General features: G+C 38.2%; 1 protein-coding gene across 3 annotated transcripts in view; it reads right to left on the reverse strand.

The window, feature by feature from the left end:
• The window catches only part of LOC150074973 (uncharacterized), a 763,849-nt gene that overhangs the window by 73,382 nt on the left and 672,633 nt on the right, over positions 1–17,834 (reverse strand). For all 3 annotated transcript variants that reach the window (XM_090388939.1, XM_090388938.1, XM_090388937.1), the window contains one exon: positions 11,677–11,712. In XM_090388939.1, the coding sequence (XP_090245065.1) occupies positions 11,677–11,712 (36 nt within the window). The remainder of the gene's footprint in view (positions 1–11,676; positions 11,713–17,834) is intronic.

Consider the following 17,834-nt stretch of genomic DNA (forward strand, 5'->3'; position numbering starts at 1 on the left):
ATACCTGCAATGGCAATTTGTTCCAGCAATCAATGACTTGCTGGCTAAAATAAAACTTGCTACAATATAATCTAAACCTCAAGCCCTGTAATTTGAATTTATGACCCCTCCTAGTTCTAGAATTCTTTACAACAGAGAGAGAATTCCACCTTCATTCACTTTACTCATCCCTCTCGTAAACTTCAATCAGGTCACATCTGAGGTGCTTTTTTGTTTAGCATTAGTAGAGGCACATGAAGCAAGAAAGCAAGCTTATACAGCATCAGCCACACAAAAAAGGAAAAAAAAAAAAAAAAAGCACTTCCCATTTCACTGATCCATTCGTTCCAAATGTTTGTCTAGTTCTGCCTTGAATTTATTTAATCTATCAACTTCCACAACAATAGATGGAAGTTTGTTCCAGCAATCAACTACCCACTGGCTAAAGGCAAACTTCCACACATCTATTCTACAACTGTCTTTCCTCAGTTTGAATTTATGCCTCCTCAGGTTTGTAATCTGAGCAAGAGGAAGAATCCCACCAGCATTGAGCCTGCCCAATCCATTCAAGGCCTTATACACCGCAATCAGATTACCTTGCAGGTTCCTAGTCTCCAGAAGCTGTGTTTTGCAGAACTTAAGCATTTTCTACATAAGAGCACCCTTTTGTTCCCTTTACCAGTCTTGTTGCTCTTCTCTGTACTCGTTCTAGTAACTCTATATCCTTCCTACAATGAGGCTTCCAGACCTATATGCAGTACTCAAGGTGTGGCCTGACCATTGCCTTATACAAGGGGATAATCAACTCCTTATCCCTGCTCACAAAATTCCTGTATATCATTGACAAGACCCCATTGACCTACTCTGGCAGCCTGGCTGCACTACTCAGAAAACTTCATATCTGACTGTATAATTACCCCCAGGTCTTTTTCATTCTCCACTACCTTGAATGTAACACCACCCAGTTGGTATGTTTCTCTTGGGTTACTGATCCCCATATGGAGTATTTTGCATTTGTCAATGTTAAACTTCAGTTTCCACTTCTCAGCTCATATACCCAACTTTTCCAGATCCTGTTGCACCAGCATACTGTCATTATTGTTATTAACAACCCTGCCAACCTTTGTATTATCTGCAAACTTTGACATTAAGCTTGATATACCTTCATCAATATCAGTGATAAATATACAAAATAACAATGGGCCCAATGCCGAATCCTGAGGGACACCAGTAATAACATTAGTCCATGTAGGTCAGTATCCATTGATTACCACAAGGGGATAATCACCTCCTTATGCTTGGTTGCTGCAGCCCACACAATCAGATTTTTTCCTCATACAGTCGACTTTTTGGCAATCTCACCATTCTAGTTGCCTGTCTTTGGGACCCTTTCAAGAAGTTCAATGTCTTTATTCAGATCAGGTCTCCATATTTGAACACAATATTCCAAATGTGGGCTTAAAATTGCCCTATGCAATGGGATTATGACCTCCCTATCTCTACAGGATAACATTCGATAAGTTTTCAAGACTTCACCATGGGCTTTCCTGGCTGCCTGTTTATACTGTTCAGAAAACGTTACATCTGCATGCACTGTAACTCTCAGATCCCTTCTTCCTCTGTTTTTAATTCAACCCCACCAAGTATAAAATTTATTTGTGGGTTGCAGTTCCCCAAGGTGTAATATCTTACATTTAGCAACATTAAAACATAGTTGCCAATCTCATATCATCTTTGAAGTCTGTTCAAGTTATCCTGAAGGAGCACTGCTTGGCACTGATCATTTACGACTCTGACAATCTTTACACCATCTGCAAATTTTGACATCATGCTTTATATCCTTTTGTCGATGCCATTTATGAAAATCGGAAACAATAGTGGTCCAAGAACTGATCCTTGAGATATCCCAATCCTGACGTTATACCAATATGAAGAACATCCATTAATTACAAGCCTCTGCCTTCTGCCCTGCAGCCACTGAGCAATCCATCTTAGAATCTTACCAGTAATCCTAACCTGTTCAAACTTATACAGCAACCTCTCATGGGGGACCTAGTCAAATGCTTTGCTAAAATCCAAATAAACTGTGTTGAAATTGTTCCCTAAATCCAGCTCACGATTGGTTGATTTAGAGATTTCTAGGTGCATCAGCAACTATGGCCATAGTACGGCATGCATATGGTAAGAATTTATGCTATTTCCTGTCAAATAGAGATAATTGCAAAAAATTGTGCCGGCAAGTTAGTTTTTAACTAGTTAAAGGAGGTGGTATACATTAATCATTTTGAGAAAAGTAAAAATGCTTGAGACATTTGTTTTATTGCCTAAAAGTGGGCGCCTCCGTAGCCAGGTGGTAAGGAGCAGCAGTGCATAGCACATGCTTCTTGATTAGACCGGGGTTCGAACCCGTCACCACCAAATATGGAGGATGTGGAAAGGTCAGGGAATGACCACCGCATATCCCGGAGCAATATGGCCTTATTATTATTATTAATAGCCATATGGTGCAAGGAAGCCTGAGGCTTATGCTGCACAAGCCAAAAAATATTCCCGAGTTACCCTGAGAAAGAGAGAAATAGAAAGGAATCACCAAGAAAAAGAAGAATGATGATATCCAGCTCAGGACCTTAGTTGCTAATGCTCCTAAAAACGAAATAACTAACTAACTAACTAGCCTAAAAGTGAAGTAAGTGAAAGAGGGTCTTCTGTTGTGGCTGGAGTGAAGAGATTCTGGCATTCTCCTGCATATTTTTGGCATTCAACAAGGATATGTTTTATTGAAAGCACTGTGTTGCAGCGATGACACTCAAGGGGGGGGGATCTCACCTCTTAATAGATAACTATGAGTGATTGCTGGCCTATTCATAGGCATGCCAATATTACCCCCTGTTGTCGAATTGAGCCGAAGCTTGAAAGCCATCGCTCAAGATTTGGCTTAATACTTCGGAGGCACTTCCGTAGCCAGGTGGGCAGGAGCAGCAGTGCATAGCACACGCTCCTTGATTAGACCAGGGTTTGAGCCCGTGACCACCAAATACGGAGGATACGGAAAGGTCAGGGAATGACCACCGCATAACCAGGGAGCAATACTGCCTCAGTTGCTAATGCTCCTAAAAAAAAAAAAAAAAAAAACCCAGCCAATACTTTGGAGCTTATTGTTATATTGATTTTTCCATGATAATTGCCAATGGTACAATGCATTTTGCCTGGATTATTGATATATAGTCTTGATATGGGACTTTCCAATTGTCATCGGGTGGTAAGATGGCTGACATCGGGTTTTCCAATTGTCAATCCAATTGTTATTGGGTGGTAAGACCTCTTTCTCTTACAGGATTGGGAGGTTTATGAAACTGTGCAAGACTCCCCTGTGAAAGTGTTGGAATCTAAAGTTAATAAACTTGTGCATTATTGATTTTTAGCTAATAAGATTACCAAGAAAGTCTGCTGGAAGACATTCATGCGACAGGTTGTCGACTCCCGCAGTTTTATGGACTTCCAAAGACCCATAAACCAGATATTCTTTTACAGCCCATTGTTTCTTGTTGTCATACACCTACGTAAGAACTTTCTAAACATATTGACAAGTTATTAGCACCCCTTGTTTGGAAAACTGTTTACACTGTTTCCAGTAGTATGCATTTTCTGGGTATTATTAAAGATTTTACTATTTCTGAGAGCGAGGTTATGGTCTCCTTTGATGTGGTTTCTCTGTTCACTTCTGTTTCTGTTCCAGGAATATCACATTGGGAGATAGAACTTCGCTCTCTACAGATGATATTTGTACCACTCTCAATTTGTGTTTAACGGGGGACGTGATCATGTTCAATGACTCTCTGTTTTGTCAATTACAGGGCACAGCTATGGGTGCCCCTGTTAGTCCTATCGTGGCCAATATCCCCATGGAGGAACTTGAGAGTCAGATTTCTTGAACTTACCTATTCCTATCACTCTCTGGTGTCGTTATGTTGATGATATTTTTGCAATTGTACCCCGGGGATCAGAATCTGGGCTGCTGCAATATCTCAATTCCCTGTCGCCCATCATATTTTACGATTGAACTAGAGGTTGATAATACTCTTCCTTTTTTGGATGTGTTAGTCCAACACATGGATTCACGTTTAGTAACTTCTGTTTTTAGGAAGCCAATGTGCGCAGGCCAATTTACCAATTATGGCTTTGCGCACACCCCTGGTCATTTACGTAGCACTGCTCATAATTTATTCTCTCGGGCCTGGGAGCATTCTAGTTTGACTGGTGACAGACAATAGGAGATTTCTAAAATTAGGGCGGAGCTTTCAAATTGCGGACATCCACCTCATATTCTAGATAGATGTGAGTTTCAGGCTCACGAATTTGTTACGAAATCTAACCTGTCTCGCATCAATCAATTTATCTCTACCACCTATATCCCCTATTATCAGGGCATATTGGAACGTCTTGTTAGGAGTTTGCATCTCCATCATATACGATGTGTGCAACTTCTGAGGAGGAAATTACAATTTATTATTTCTAAGGTGAAAACACCTGTTCCTCCTTTCATACGGAGTGGTTCCGTATACCGTATTATGTGTCCAGAATGTGGGGAGTGTTATGTACGTGAATCTGTTAGAAGATTGAAAGATTGGGTTACTGAGCATGAGGTGGCTCTGTGAACCGCTAATTTTGAATGCTCCGCAGTTGCCAAGCATTATCGGGTTGAGCAGCACAATCTTGATCCCTGACGGATAATGAAATTGTCGATTAGTCAACGTGATTACCACTAGCGCTCATAGCTTGAAGCACTGCACATGGCTACCAATAATAGCACTATAAATCGTATGAGGGGAGCGCACTTACATCCTATTATAGAATATACTGTATTGCAGTGCGATGAGTGTTGGTGGTCATCACATGTACATAATTCTGTTCTACCAACACCAGACTCGTGATACATGATCGTGCCCAGCTGACTTTTGCTATTGTAACCATCAATATATACTGAAGTACACCCTTCGCCAACTATCTGATAAAGAGGCACTTCGCTTCGAAAGATACTATGTATTTTAATGCTTTTATTATATTATATTTTAATGTTTTTATCTTATTTTATTTCTGTTTTACCTTATGTATATATCATTTTTATTTTTATTTTAATAAATTTATTTTAACCAGTTAGTTGGTCGTCGCAAGAAACTTGGATGATATAAGATGGCTGATTTTGCAGCATTATCAGCTAATTAATTTCCTGTGATTCCGATATGTCCAGGGACCCAGCAGAGGTGTATGCTTTTTCCAAGTTCAGATAAAGTATGCAAAGAGGAGGTTATTTCCTTTAAGACTGGGTGGGTGATATTCATAGTGTGTTTCAGGGCTTGAAGTGCACTTTAAGAATCTGTAAAAATTATACTATTTACAATATCAGAGGACTCGATATGCTTCAGTGCAATCTGATTTGCCATAAGTTCAGCAGAAAATATACTGAACTCATATGGCAAGTCATAGGCCAAAGTAATGTTCGCAAAAACTGCGGCAAATCCAACGTGGGCCTCATTCTTTGATCCATCTGTATGCACAACAACGAAGTTGAAGAACTGATCCACTACTGCATGATAAAGTTGTAAGAAATTTTCTTTATGTAAAGTAGATTTATTCCATTGATGGAGGGATAAATTGCATGAAGGTGAAGTAATGTTCCAAGGAACACAGGAAATTGGAAGGGTATTTGCAACATTATTTAAAGACAGATTAAGTTCTGAAAGGTATTTTATTTGCATACCTAATGGACGGTTAGCAGAAGGGCAGTTTTGGTATAACATGTCATGCTGGTGAGTGAAAAGTATCTGCCAGTTTGGGTGTTCAGGCATAGTTCTAATTTTATATGCATAGCATAATATAAGTTGTCTTCTGATAGAGAGAGAGAGGGGGGGTTCATGTGCTTCAGCATATAGACTATGTATTGGAGATGTGCAATATGCTCCTATGGCAATGTGTATTGCACTATGATGGATAGGGTCAAGCCAGCGAAGGATATGTTGTTGTTGTTGTTATTTGGTTTTTAAATGTATTAGCAACTAAGGCCATATTGCTCCGGGGATATGCGGTTGTCATTCCCTGATCTTTCCGCATCCTCTGTATTTGGTGGTCACGGGCTCGAACCCCGGTCTAATCAAGAAGCGTGTGGTACGCACTGCTGCTCCTGCCCACCTAGCTACGGAAGCGCCCAGCGAAGGATACTAGGTCTTGCAGAGCTATATACTGGTGCTCCGTAGTCAAGCTTTGATCTTATTAAGGCTCTGTATAATCGCAACAAGGTAACTCGATTAGCTCCCCACTTAGTTGTTGAGAGAACCCTGATGATATTTAGCTTTTGCTGACAGGATGTTCTTAGTTTTTTTAAAAAAGCTCTAAAAAGGTAAGTTTATGGTCTAATGTGATTCATAAGAACTGTATGCTGGGATGAACTGCTATTGGGTGGCTATTCAGTTGTATTTCCGGATGTGGGTGAAGTTTATGTTGGTGGAAAAAATGGATGCACAACGTTTTTTGGGAGCAAAGTTGAAAGCCATTAATTTGTGCCCATGAAATGATCTTATTTATTACCACTTGTAATTGTCTCTCAACAGTATTCATGTTTTTCGGAAAACACAAAGTGCTAAGATCATCTACAAACAGTGCTGTATGAATAGTGTTTGGAAGTATATGAAAGAAAGCAAGTGTATGAGCTTATGCAGCATCAGCCAAAAAAAAAAAAAAAAAAATATCATCACACCATTCCCTCCAAATGCCTGTCCAGTTCCTCCTTAAATTTATTTAACCTATCAACTTCCACAACAACTGATGGAAGTTTGTTCCAGCAATTAACCACCTGCTGGCTAAAGACAAATTTCTGCACATCTATTCTACATCTGTCTTTTAATTTGAATTTATGCCCCCTTAGGTTCGTAATCTGAACAAGTGGAAGGATCCCATCAGAATTCAGCGTGCTCAACCCATTCAAGGCCAGATCACCGCGCACGTGCCTAGTTTCCAGCCACTGCAATTTGCAGAACTTAAGCCTTTCTTGGTAAGAGGATCCCTTCATTCCCCTCACCAATCTTGTTGCCCTTCTCTGTACATGCTCAAGCAATGTACATCCTTCCTAAAATGAGGCCTCCAGACCTGTACGCAGTACTCAAGGCACGGCCTGACCATTGCCTTATACAGAGGGACAATCACCTCCTTCTACCTGCTAGCAAAATTCCTATATATCATTGACAAAACCCCATGACCTGCCCTGGCAGCCTGTCAGCATTGCTTGAAAACTTTATATCTGACTGCACAATTACTCCCAGGTCTTTTTCATTTTCTACCACCTTAAGTGTAGTACCACACAGTTGGTACGTTTCTCTGGGATTCTTCTACCCATATGCAGTACTTTGCATTTGTCAAGGTTAACTTCAGTTGCCACTTCTTAGCCCATCTGCTCAAATTATCTAGATCCTGTTGCAGTAGCACACTGCCATTACTGTCATTAACAACCCTGCCAACCTTTGTATCATCTGCAAACACATCTTTTCGGACACATCTAGTAAATCTCAGATCACTGAACACCTCTAAAGGAGATCACTCCTTTAGTGGTGTTCAGTGATCTGTGGGGGGGGGGTGTCACAGTTACTTGTAGTCCAGCAAAGAGTTTAATGTTCAAAAGTAGCTCTGAATGTTTAGTGTTAGAGGTCTCAATGAAAATGTCTCCTGACCTCAGTCTTTTTACAGACTTGGGAGATCCTGCTATACTTTCTAATTCCTTTTGGACTCTAAATGGTGAGAGTTTTTTGATTATCCAGTTGAGCGGATAATTAAGAAAGTTGGACTAGATAGGCCTCTGCCTCGGTTTTCTGACGTTTGGCAGTTCGTGCATTGGAACTGTCTTTCTTTTTGAATGTCTGGGATGCCTCTGGTAGCCCAGATAAATCAGAGTTTGGTTTACTCATGATGATGTGCTCTTTTTGGCCCTGGGAGATTGTCTTTTCCTCCCAGGTTACCAGCCTAGCCACGTGGAGGCAAGAGTGGTGCCACCTAGTGACCCAAGCGAAGAGAAGGTTAGTAAGAACTAAAAATAAAAAAGGGTGTTAAGGAAAGGTGCTTTCCTTTCTAGGTTATATTATTTGAATAGGTCTATTTAATTCTGATACTCAAGAGTTAACATACTTGCAAAACTCAGGAGAAACATATTTACAGTAAAGAATTCCAGATAATCACTATGAAAAGGTACTGTGGTCACTAATATTGCTTGGCACTCGGGGCCTCCAGCTCACAAATAACTGTGTCAAATAGCCTACTAATTTAGTTAATCACAATTTACCCTTAAACAATGCCATGTTGTGTGTCCTTCAGAATGGCATATCTATCTAAATGTCCCTGGATTGCACTCTTAATCATTGCCTCTAAGATTTTTCCTAACACTGAAGTCAGAGTAATCGGTCTGTAATTACCAACTTCACTCCTAGAACCACTTTTATGTATTGGCACTTCTCCAATCCAAAAATTTCTTCCCCCGAGTCCAAAGAGGCCCTCACAATTAACCTCAATAGTTCAATACACTCCCTTATGCTCTCCCCCAAAACTACAGGGTATCATCAACTCCAAATTTACTTGCCTTTATGCTCAAAATTTTTTAAAATAAACAATCCTCTGTAATTATGACATCACTAATTTCATATGGATCTGCCTCACTCGCACAGCCTCTTCTCAGCATGAAGAGGCTTTTGTCAGTAAAGACAGATGAAAAGTACCTATTCAGTTCATCGTAACATCAGCTGGGTTATCTAAGACCTTCCCATGCCCAGTGCACAAGGGTCCAATCTGATTGGCTTTCTTCTTTGTTATATTCAGGTACATAAAAAATTCCTTGTCTCCATTCTTTGTTCTTAGCCAATGCTTTCTCATATGTACCACAAATAGTCTCCCTGACTTTATTTGTGGTACTACTACAAATCATCATTTACTTGTTGAGGCTTCAGTACTTTTCATCGCTCTGTAACTGTTCCATGCTATCTTTTTCCGCTCTATTTGACCAGCCAGTTCTGCAGTCATATTTCAGAATCATCATCATCCTGCAATATTTGCTTTAAAAGTATTCCATAATTCAAATGTATTTGCCATCCCTCAGTAATTCACCCAGTTCAAAGATGCCATATAGTGCCTTACTTTTTAAGGCACTATATGGCATCTGTCAGTCCCCCTCTTCTGAAGTTTAAACCCCTGCCTTTACTACTGCAATGTCGTTCTTCATCTTCCAACTGATGATTGCAAGACAATTCCTGAAAATGGTTTCTGAACTTTAAGCCCTGTGATGCCACCTGATTCGTTAGTAATGATGAGGTCAAGAATATTCTTGTCCCTAGTACTAACATGCTGGTACAAATAATAATCATTTAGTTTATTTAAAAAGTTTTAACCCATTACGAGTTTCCCTCCAACTTATTCCAATCAATTTGGGGAAGATTAAATTCACCCATAATAAGACATTCAAGCTTGCTTGCGTATTCCATCTGCATGTAAAGACTCTCATCATATTCTTCACAATCTTCTGGTCTGTAGATTACTCCCACTCTCATTGTACCCTTTGCTTCCAACTACACACACCACCCAGATTCTATGCCGGCAGAAGTAACTTCGGACTCAGCAAAAATGCTTTTCGTGCTCAGGATGCTTTTGATAAGAAGTCTGACTTCTTCACAATTTCTCGCTCTTCCCTATCTTTCCTAAATAGATAATACTTACTGGAACTTGTCATCTCCAATTTCTGGGTTGCACCATGTTTCTGTTAACCCCTATTATATCAGCATTAGTTTTCCTAATCAGGAATTCAAATTCAGCCATTTTTATTTACAACATTTCTGATATTACTGTAGCACAGTGGAGAATAAGAAATCTTCTATAATTTACTATACTGCACACCCCCTTGATGTTATTTAGGTTTATATCTCAAACTTCTATGTTCCCTCTTATTTGAAACATTTCTACCCTCAGAACATCTTATTAGCATTGGCTGTTGTGGCAACAAACAAGAATTCATGAGATGAGTGCAAGCATTACTTTGGCCCATATCATCAGATAAATGTAGATCTAAATTACCCTTCTTCCCCATAACTAGCAGTTTCCCTAAACCCCCCATAGGGTATCCTCAATGATACAGGCAAAAATCCTTGAACCAAATTTGTTCAAATGAATACCATCTATACAAAACAGATTCCTTCTAACTACAAGTGAAGGCCATGGTGATAAAAATTTCCACCCAGAGCACTGCAGATTCCCTAAAGTCGTGAGTAAATTCACAAGGCTTTCAGCATATAATCCCTCATATCATGTCTGGGCACAATTGCTAACACATACACATTCTGATCTAACTCACGGCATTTTTTCAGCATAGTCCTATATTTATCCTATACACAGGGAGTGTTTGCTTTGAATATAATCAAGCTTTCATTAGAGGCAGCAACATGCACATCCTCCATATGAAGCCACGATATATCCAATATTTCAAAATAAAATAAAATAAACATAAGCCAGTAGTACGGCAAAACCTGTAGAGTGAAAATTAACATAAAAATAACCCAAAATAAAACAAACGAATGGGAACGGGAAAGTAAAGGTAAGACATAAACAGTAGCCGAAAAACCCCTATATAATTTAGCACTTTAAATCCAATTAATAAAACAGATATAAAATTTAAAATAATGCCAATTACATAATAATTTAGAGGTATCCCCCTCGTAAGGTACCAGTTTCGAAAGACGTGAAATATCACCAAAAAGGGTTAAAGGAACTACTAAAAGAAAACAAAATCAAAACAATAGACTGACCATTGTTTTATTTTGAAATATTGGATATATCTTGGCTTCATATGGAGGATGTGCATGTTGCTGCCTCTAATGAAAGCTTAATATTTATTTATTTTATTTTATTATATTTTAACTTTTGTCATTATTTAAATATAATTTAATGGTAGTAATGGGTTGATATGCTAATTAAGCAGCGCCTGTGCCGCCATCTATTTTCCCTTTTCTTTTATATAAGCTGGTTCAGCTTACATTATGTCAGTGGTGTGGCTCTGCTTTAGAGTGCTGTCTGTTCTATAATTTATTTTTCACTGCATAAGGACCACTGCTGTGCAAATCCTCTGCATTGATGGATCGATCGGAGGAGGAATGGGTGGTTTGGTTCTTCGATCTTTTCGCCTTTGTGACGATTTGTATAGCGATTGAAATGCAGTGATTCCATGACCATTATTGGCCTCGTGGTCCTCTGTCAATTTGGGGCATAATGGTCAGTCTATTATTTTGATTTTGTTTTCTTTTAGTAATTGCTTTAACCCTTTTTTGGTGATATTTCACGTCTTTCTAAACTGGTACCTTACAAGGGGTGGGTACCGCTAAATTATTATGTAATTGGCATTATTTTAAATTTTATATCGTTTTATTAATTGGATTTCAAGTGCTAAATTATATAGGGGTTTTTCGGCTACAGTTTATGTCTTACCTTTACTTTCCTGTTCCCATTTGTTCGTTTTATTTTGGGTTAATTTTATGTTAATTTTTGCCCTACAGTTTTTGCCATACTACTGGCTTACGTTTATTTTATTTTGAAATATTGGATATATATATATTAAGAAAATGTCAACAATGAGAATATAATATTACTTTACAAATAAATATATATGCATTAGCTATTTACCTTTTTCTCTGAATCAGTTGCAGAGTTCTTGGCATTCTGAAATAACATACATAAAAATTACTTAATAATACAGAATAAAATAAATAAATTTTAAAATACATATATCAATGTACAGAGTAGTCATAAAATAACAATATAAAAATAAGTAAATATTTTTTCACTATAAAATATTTACTTATTTTTATATTGTTATTAAATATAATGCTAAAATCAATACCAGCTCTGATTCAAGTATAACGAGATTATGAACAGCAAAGGAAACTGAATTATACTGATAAAATCCATTTTTATTCTAAGTGGTACCTGGAGTTAACCTAATATCCACTGTTGTTTACTGAAAAGAAGCACAAATCTGCTTAACCAGTCTCATTTTGTGTATTGTTTCAAGTAACTGTTTTTTTTTTTTTGTTGTTGTTTTGCGTGATTAGCTACTTAGCTATCAAGAAGCAGCAATCACTTGGAATGCTGCTTCCTGGCACCCATTGCTGCCACATGGAGGTGGGACATTTCTAATGCATTACTGGTGGACTGTTCTTGGTCTGCCCAAGCCAACTGGAGGGATATCCTAGCAGAGAAAAGAGAGAAACAGGAGGAAAAAGGAGGAACAGGACAAAGATGGATGAAGGAGAGAAAGGCGGTCAGGGAGTGTATTTCACATTGCAAGATCATATAAGCCTCCAGTACCAATAATGAGCCTCATCAAATTTGGCAAAAACATTAGATGGAGAGTTCAACAAGAGGCACAAATGCCACTGGATGTCAAGTTGTTCAAGATTAGAAATTGAAGATGACAGTATTCTTTGTTAGAAACCATATCTAAGTAGCCTAGTCAGTCAAGTGGACTGCAGTGGCTTGGAGGGAGTCAGCTGTAGCAAGCAAATCTCAAAGTAGCAAAAAAGCATCAATATAGTGAGATCTGCTTATTACTGCTGCTGCTGTCTCTTTCTGAACCACTGTAGATTAGTTGGTGCAGTGGTGTGCTGTAGTGGCTGAAAGGAAGAAGCCATATTAGGCAACTCTCAAAATGGCAAGATGCAGTTGTCAGATTCAATACAGTACCTACCGTTCTAGTGTTAGAGGTTAGTACTATTCTATCGTTGGGATATTATATACACATGGACTACAATTTCTTGATGGTGGAATATTTTTATTACTTGGCTTTTCAGTTAAAAATACATGTTATAGACATATATGCATGTGTGTTTTATGTATGGGTGGCTCCCAGAACAAATGGTCACCAAGACCATTTGTTCTGGGAGCCGGTCACCAAGATAGCTGCTTCCAGATACTTGTCCACCACATGGAAAAGTAGGCCCTTCCAGTAGTACACATAATGGCTCCATTTGAGACTCTAGTCCACCTAGTGTTACCAAGTGATGAACTAGATTCCTCTGGGGCTTACTCTAAGGGTGGGGGGAATTTCATTGTGGTGTGAGAGTGGGGAAGAAGAAAAAAAACTTAGTAGTCTTAAATAACTGATAAAATACAGTATTCTTCTTCTTTTCTTCTAAACACATCAGTAGCATAATCTTGTAGAGGTTGAGAGGTAACAAAGTTCTCCAAGAGGGAACCCTCATTCCATATCATAGTGTACTTATAATATTTCTAAGTACCATCCTATAATCATCATATAAACCACAATCATATAATACATGTTTCCATTTTGTTTCTGACCACATATACACAAATCATTGTCTTGTAAAACAATTAAAAATAACTTCTCATTTAATGATTCATGCTCTGTTATCAAAAAAGGTGTCTCCATATGCATTGAAAACCATGTTCTCTTTGTACCTTCCATTAGAAAAGTTACTTCTGGCACGCACTCCCATCAAATAAGTGTTCCACTTTACTTGCCACTTATTAATCAATAAGTTGAAACACCTCAGTCATTCCTGTTTATAATCTGCATGCAGATCAAGTTCCATACCAATAATGTTAAAGGAATCTGCCTTTTAATTCCATATACAAGCCCTTTATAAATTACATATAAGCTAATGGTATGGTCCCCAACAGGCCTTGTAGGGCATCAGTCGACACTGTTCTGCAAACATGATTCATTGTAATGGACATGGATCTCTGAATGGAAAGAACTTAGTTTTATTTCTCATTAATACTACCTGACGGAACCACACTCCTACTGTATAAGTAACTATAGGCAGAAAAACTGCCTTATGAAGAGTTTTCTTAAAATCCCATTCTGCATGCAATATCTAGATAATAGATCCTGAAAATTTCTTAAATTTATCATTTAGGCACATCAGATGAGGGTAAAAAGACAGCCTGGAATCTACAGTGATTCCCAAATATTTGTGCTCCACAACCATTGGTAACTGAGTCTCACTCATATCAATTTTATGAGATCTACTGATATGTAATGCTGGTTTTAAAAAGCATCATTTTAGTTTTCGCTGGATTAATTTTCAGTTTATTGTTCACAGACCACCTATACAAATTAGACATTACCAGGTTAGCTCTATTTTCCAACAGGGCCCTTGAATTACCTCCTATAATAATTGTAAGGCCATCAGCAAAGGCCTTACATTTATTATTATATAATAAGCCTTATTATTTAATATAATATTAAATAATAAGGCCTTATTATTTTACAACTTTCAAAAGATTTCTCAATCCATTCATGGATAACCATATTAAAAATTAGGGGACTAAAAACAGAGGCTTGGGACACAAATCTCATCACAACATTATATTTTGATCTAATAAGTATTTATTTTTCTGAAAAGTATCTTCTATATAGTTGATAAAAATTGTGTGGACATACAGCCAGTCTAAGCCTTGCTATATGTCCACAGATAAGTTCTGGATAGATGAGTCTGCAAAGCAGACTCCCACATCGGTGAGTCAAATGTCTCCTCAAAATCAATATAAATCAACAATTCATACTCATACGCAGAGTTCTCAATATAGAAGCCAAAATCCAGTAATACACCCTGGCTGGACCTTCCAGGAATAAAGCTATATTGCTTAGTGGACACAAGTCCTCTGTTCATTAGCACAGCTGTCATTCCATAGGGCCATTACGCATTTCAAGATGTTATCCATATTTGCCAATAGTGCTACCTGTATGCCTTTGGTTCTACTGCAGGTTTCTGGGGCTTATGAATTAGTTTAAGTAGTGAAATCTTCCACCCTTTAGGAAATTGACCATCAAAAAGACACTTGTCATACATTAAAAGCAGGATACTTGATAGTAACTTAAAAAAAACTGTATTTTTTCCAGCATTTTCCAAGATATATATTCTGAGACACTTATTTACACCGACTTTCTTACCACTAATGTTAGTTCTTCCATCATGAGGGGTTCTGATGAGCCTTCAATCACATATTCCTGTTATCTTTATACGAGTATGAACTCCTTCATCTTCCTCAAGATTATCAGATGGGAACAAACCAACTATGATTGCATATACCGAGTCATATCATCCAAATGTCTCCCCAAATGTTGTCCTTACAGTACTAAAAGGATCCATAAATTTTAGTTTGTTTTGAAAGATCTTGTATACAAGAACCCATGAATCACTGTTACCCTGAGACCTAACGAAGTCTGACAAAGTCTTCTGCTTCCTAGCTGTTATAGCTACAGTATATTTGTTTTTTAAACTTAAATAGTCTCTGTGGTACTGATCTGCCTCAACAAAGGACCTACATTGTTTCTGATAACTTTCATGGCTGATAAACTTCCTCAATATACTGAGTTCGGGTTTCCACCAGGTGGAGTATCTGAAGGTGACTTTTTTTTTTTCTTCCTAGATTACATGTAACCTGCCCACAGTATAGAACCCTGAAAGGAGGTCAACTAAGTTTTTATTTTTATTCCCATACAAACTGTGTTGGATAATAACCTGCAGTGTAACTAGAATCAAGGTAAATAAATTTAATTTTCTGCTTTAAATTGTGAAGAAATATTCGACGTGTTTGAAACAGGTGAATTACGTTGAAGCATTGCAGAGAAACCACAACGTTTAAGCCATGTGGACTGTGTCCAATCGTCTATTTCTTTGGAGAATTACACTCTAGCCCTTTAACATCCTTAATGGAATACGCAACATTTCAAGAGCCCAGAATAATTTGACAACTTGTATGAGCGGAGTTTGGAAAAATCTTCTAAAAAGTTTGGAGATTAACAACGAAGGCTTCAACGAAGATTAGCTGATGTTTTCTGTTACCAAAGAAATTGTAAACTTAGCCCAGAAGTTCCAGCTGGTCCTGGTAAATATTTAAAAACAGAAGACCTAGCCCAGTTGAAAGCACAAATAGTTGAGAAGCAAGTGGGAGCTGAATCAGTTGAGGAACCGGAGCAACCCAAGAAGCAGTTCAAATTAAAGGAAATGGCAGAAGCATTTCGTAAAATTCAGGAAGGTCTCTATGTTTGATGGAATGGATGAAAACACTGAAAGGTTCAAGATTGCTTAACGCGAAATTTATGAAGGGGAAAAAAAAAAAAAAAAAGAAAGAAAAGCATATGAAACGTTCATATCATGTACTACCTTCCTAAACTCTGCTCAGCCTACAAAACTCTGTGATTAATGTGTCTTATTAATGATTCAGGTTCATTTTAAGTTACCTACAGTTCATCACACCTGAAGTGTATAAACTTGGATTCATTGTGTGGTATAGACCAATTTTTTTAAATATGTTGTTGGATTTATTGGTGTATCAGCAACTCTGGCTATAATGCATTGATTTTTTAATAGTATATCTTTCTTGATTGTTTTGATTCTGGTAAAAGTTCAGACAAGGTGATATTTATCAATCGATTTTAGAAAAACAAAAACGCCATCCATATCCCGACAATCTCCTAGAACATTAGCATTAGAAGAGGCATATGATGCAAGAAAGCAAGGTTATACAGAATCAGCCAAAAAAAAAAAAAAACCTTCCCATTTCACTGATCCATTCATTCCAAATGTTTTGTCTACTTCTGCCTTGAATTTATTTAAGCTATCAAATTCCACAACAACAGATGGAAATTTGTTCCAGCAATCAACTACCCACTGGCTAAAGGCAGACTTCTGTACATCTATTCTACAACTGCCTTTAATCATTTTCAATCTATCCCCCCTCAAATTTGTAATCTCAGAAAGAGGAAGAACCCCATCAGAATTGAGCCTGCTCAATCCATCCAAGGCCTTATACATCTCAATCACATTGCCTCGTAGGTGCCTAGTCTCCAGTAGCTGCAATTTGCAGAGCTTAAGCCTTTCTTCACAAGAGCATCCCTTTGTTCCCTTCACCAGTCGTGTTGCCCCTATTTGTATTTTTTTTTTTTTTTTTTTTTGGTAGTTGTTGGCGCATCGGCTTCTGTGGCCATAATGCACTTCCCAACATTTTTGCAGTACTTTGATCCAAGCCCGAGGCGGGATTCGAACCCGCAACCTTTGGGTTGCCAGGCAGGCACTTTACCCACCTGGCTAGCCCGGTCAGCATTTGTACTTGTTCTAGCAACTCTACATCCTTTCTAAAATGAGGCTTCCAGACCTGCACGCAGTACTCAAAGTGTCGCCTGACCATTGCCTTATACAAGGGGATAATCACCTCCTTATCCCTGCTCGCAAATTTCCAGTATATCATTTACAAGACCATATGACCTACCCAGCCTGTCTGCACTACTCAGAAAACTTCATATCTGACTGCACAATTACTCCCAGGTCTCTTTCATTCTCCACTACCCTGAGTGTAACACCACATAGTTGATACATTACTCTGGGGTTACTGCTAACCATATGCAGTACTTTGCATTTGTCAATGTTAAACTTCAGTAGCCACTTCTCAGCCCATCTACCCAACTTTTCCAGATCCTGTTGCAGCAGCATGCTACCATTACTGTTATTAACAATCATGCCACCATGATATCATCTGCAAACTTTGAAATTAAGCTTGATATAACTTCATCAATATCACTGATAACTATACAAAACAACAATGGGCCCAATACCGAACCCTGAGAGACACCACAAATAATATTAGTTCACGTAGACCAGTACCCACTGATCACCACTCTCTGTCTTCTCCCACTCAACCAACCTTTTAATCACTGTAGCAACTTACCCTTAATACCATACTGCTCCAATTTGTAGAGTAGGCTTCCATGTGCAACAGTATCAAAAGCTTTCCTGAAATCCAAGTATATGATATCA

The sequence above is a fragment of the Mastigoproctus giganteus genome, chromosome 14 (assembly GCF_048544385.1).
Source record: "Mastigoproctus giganteus isolate SK-2022 chromosome 14, ASM4854438v1, whole genome shotgun sequence".
NCBI lineage: Eukaryota > Metazoa > Arthropoda > Arachnida > Uropygi > Thelyphonidae > Mastigoproctus > Mastigoproctus giganteus.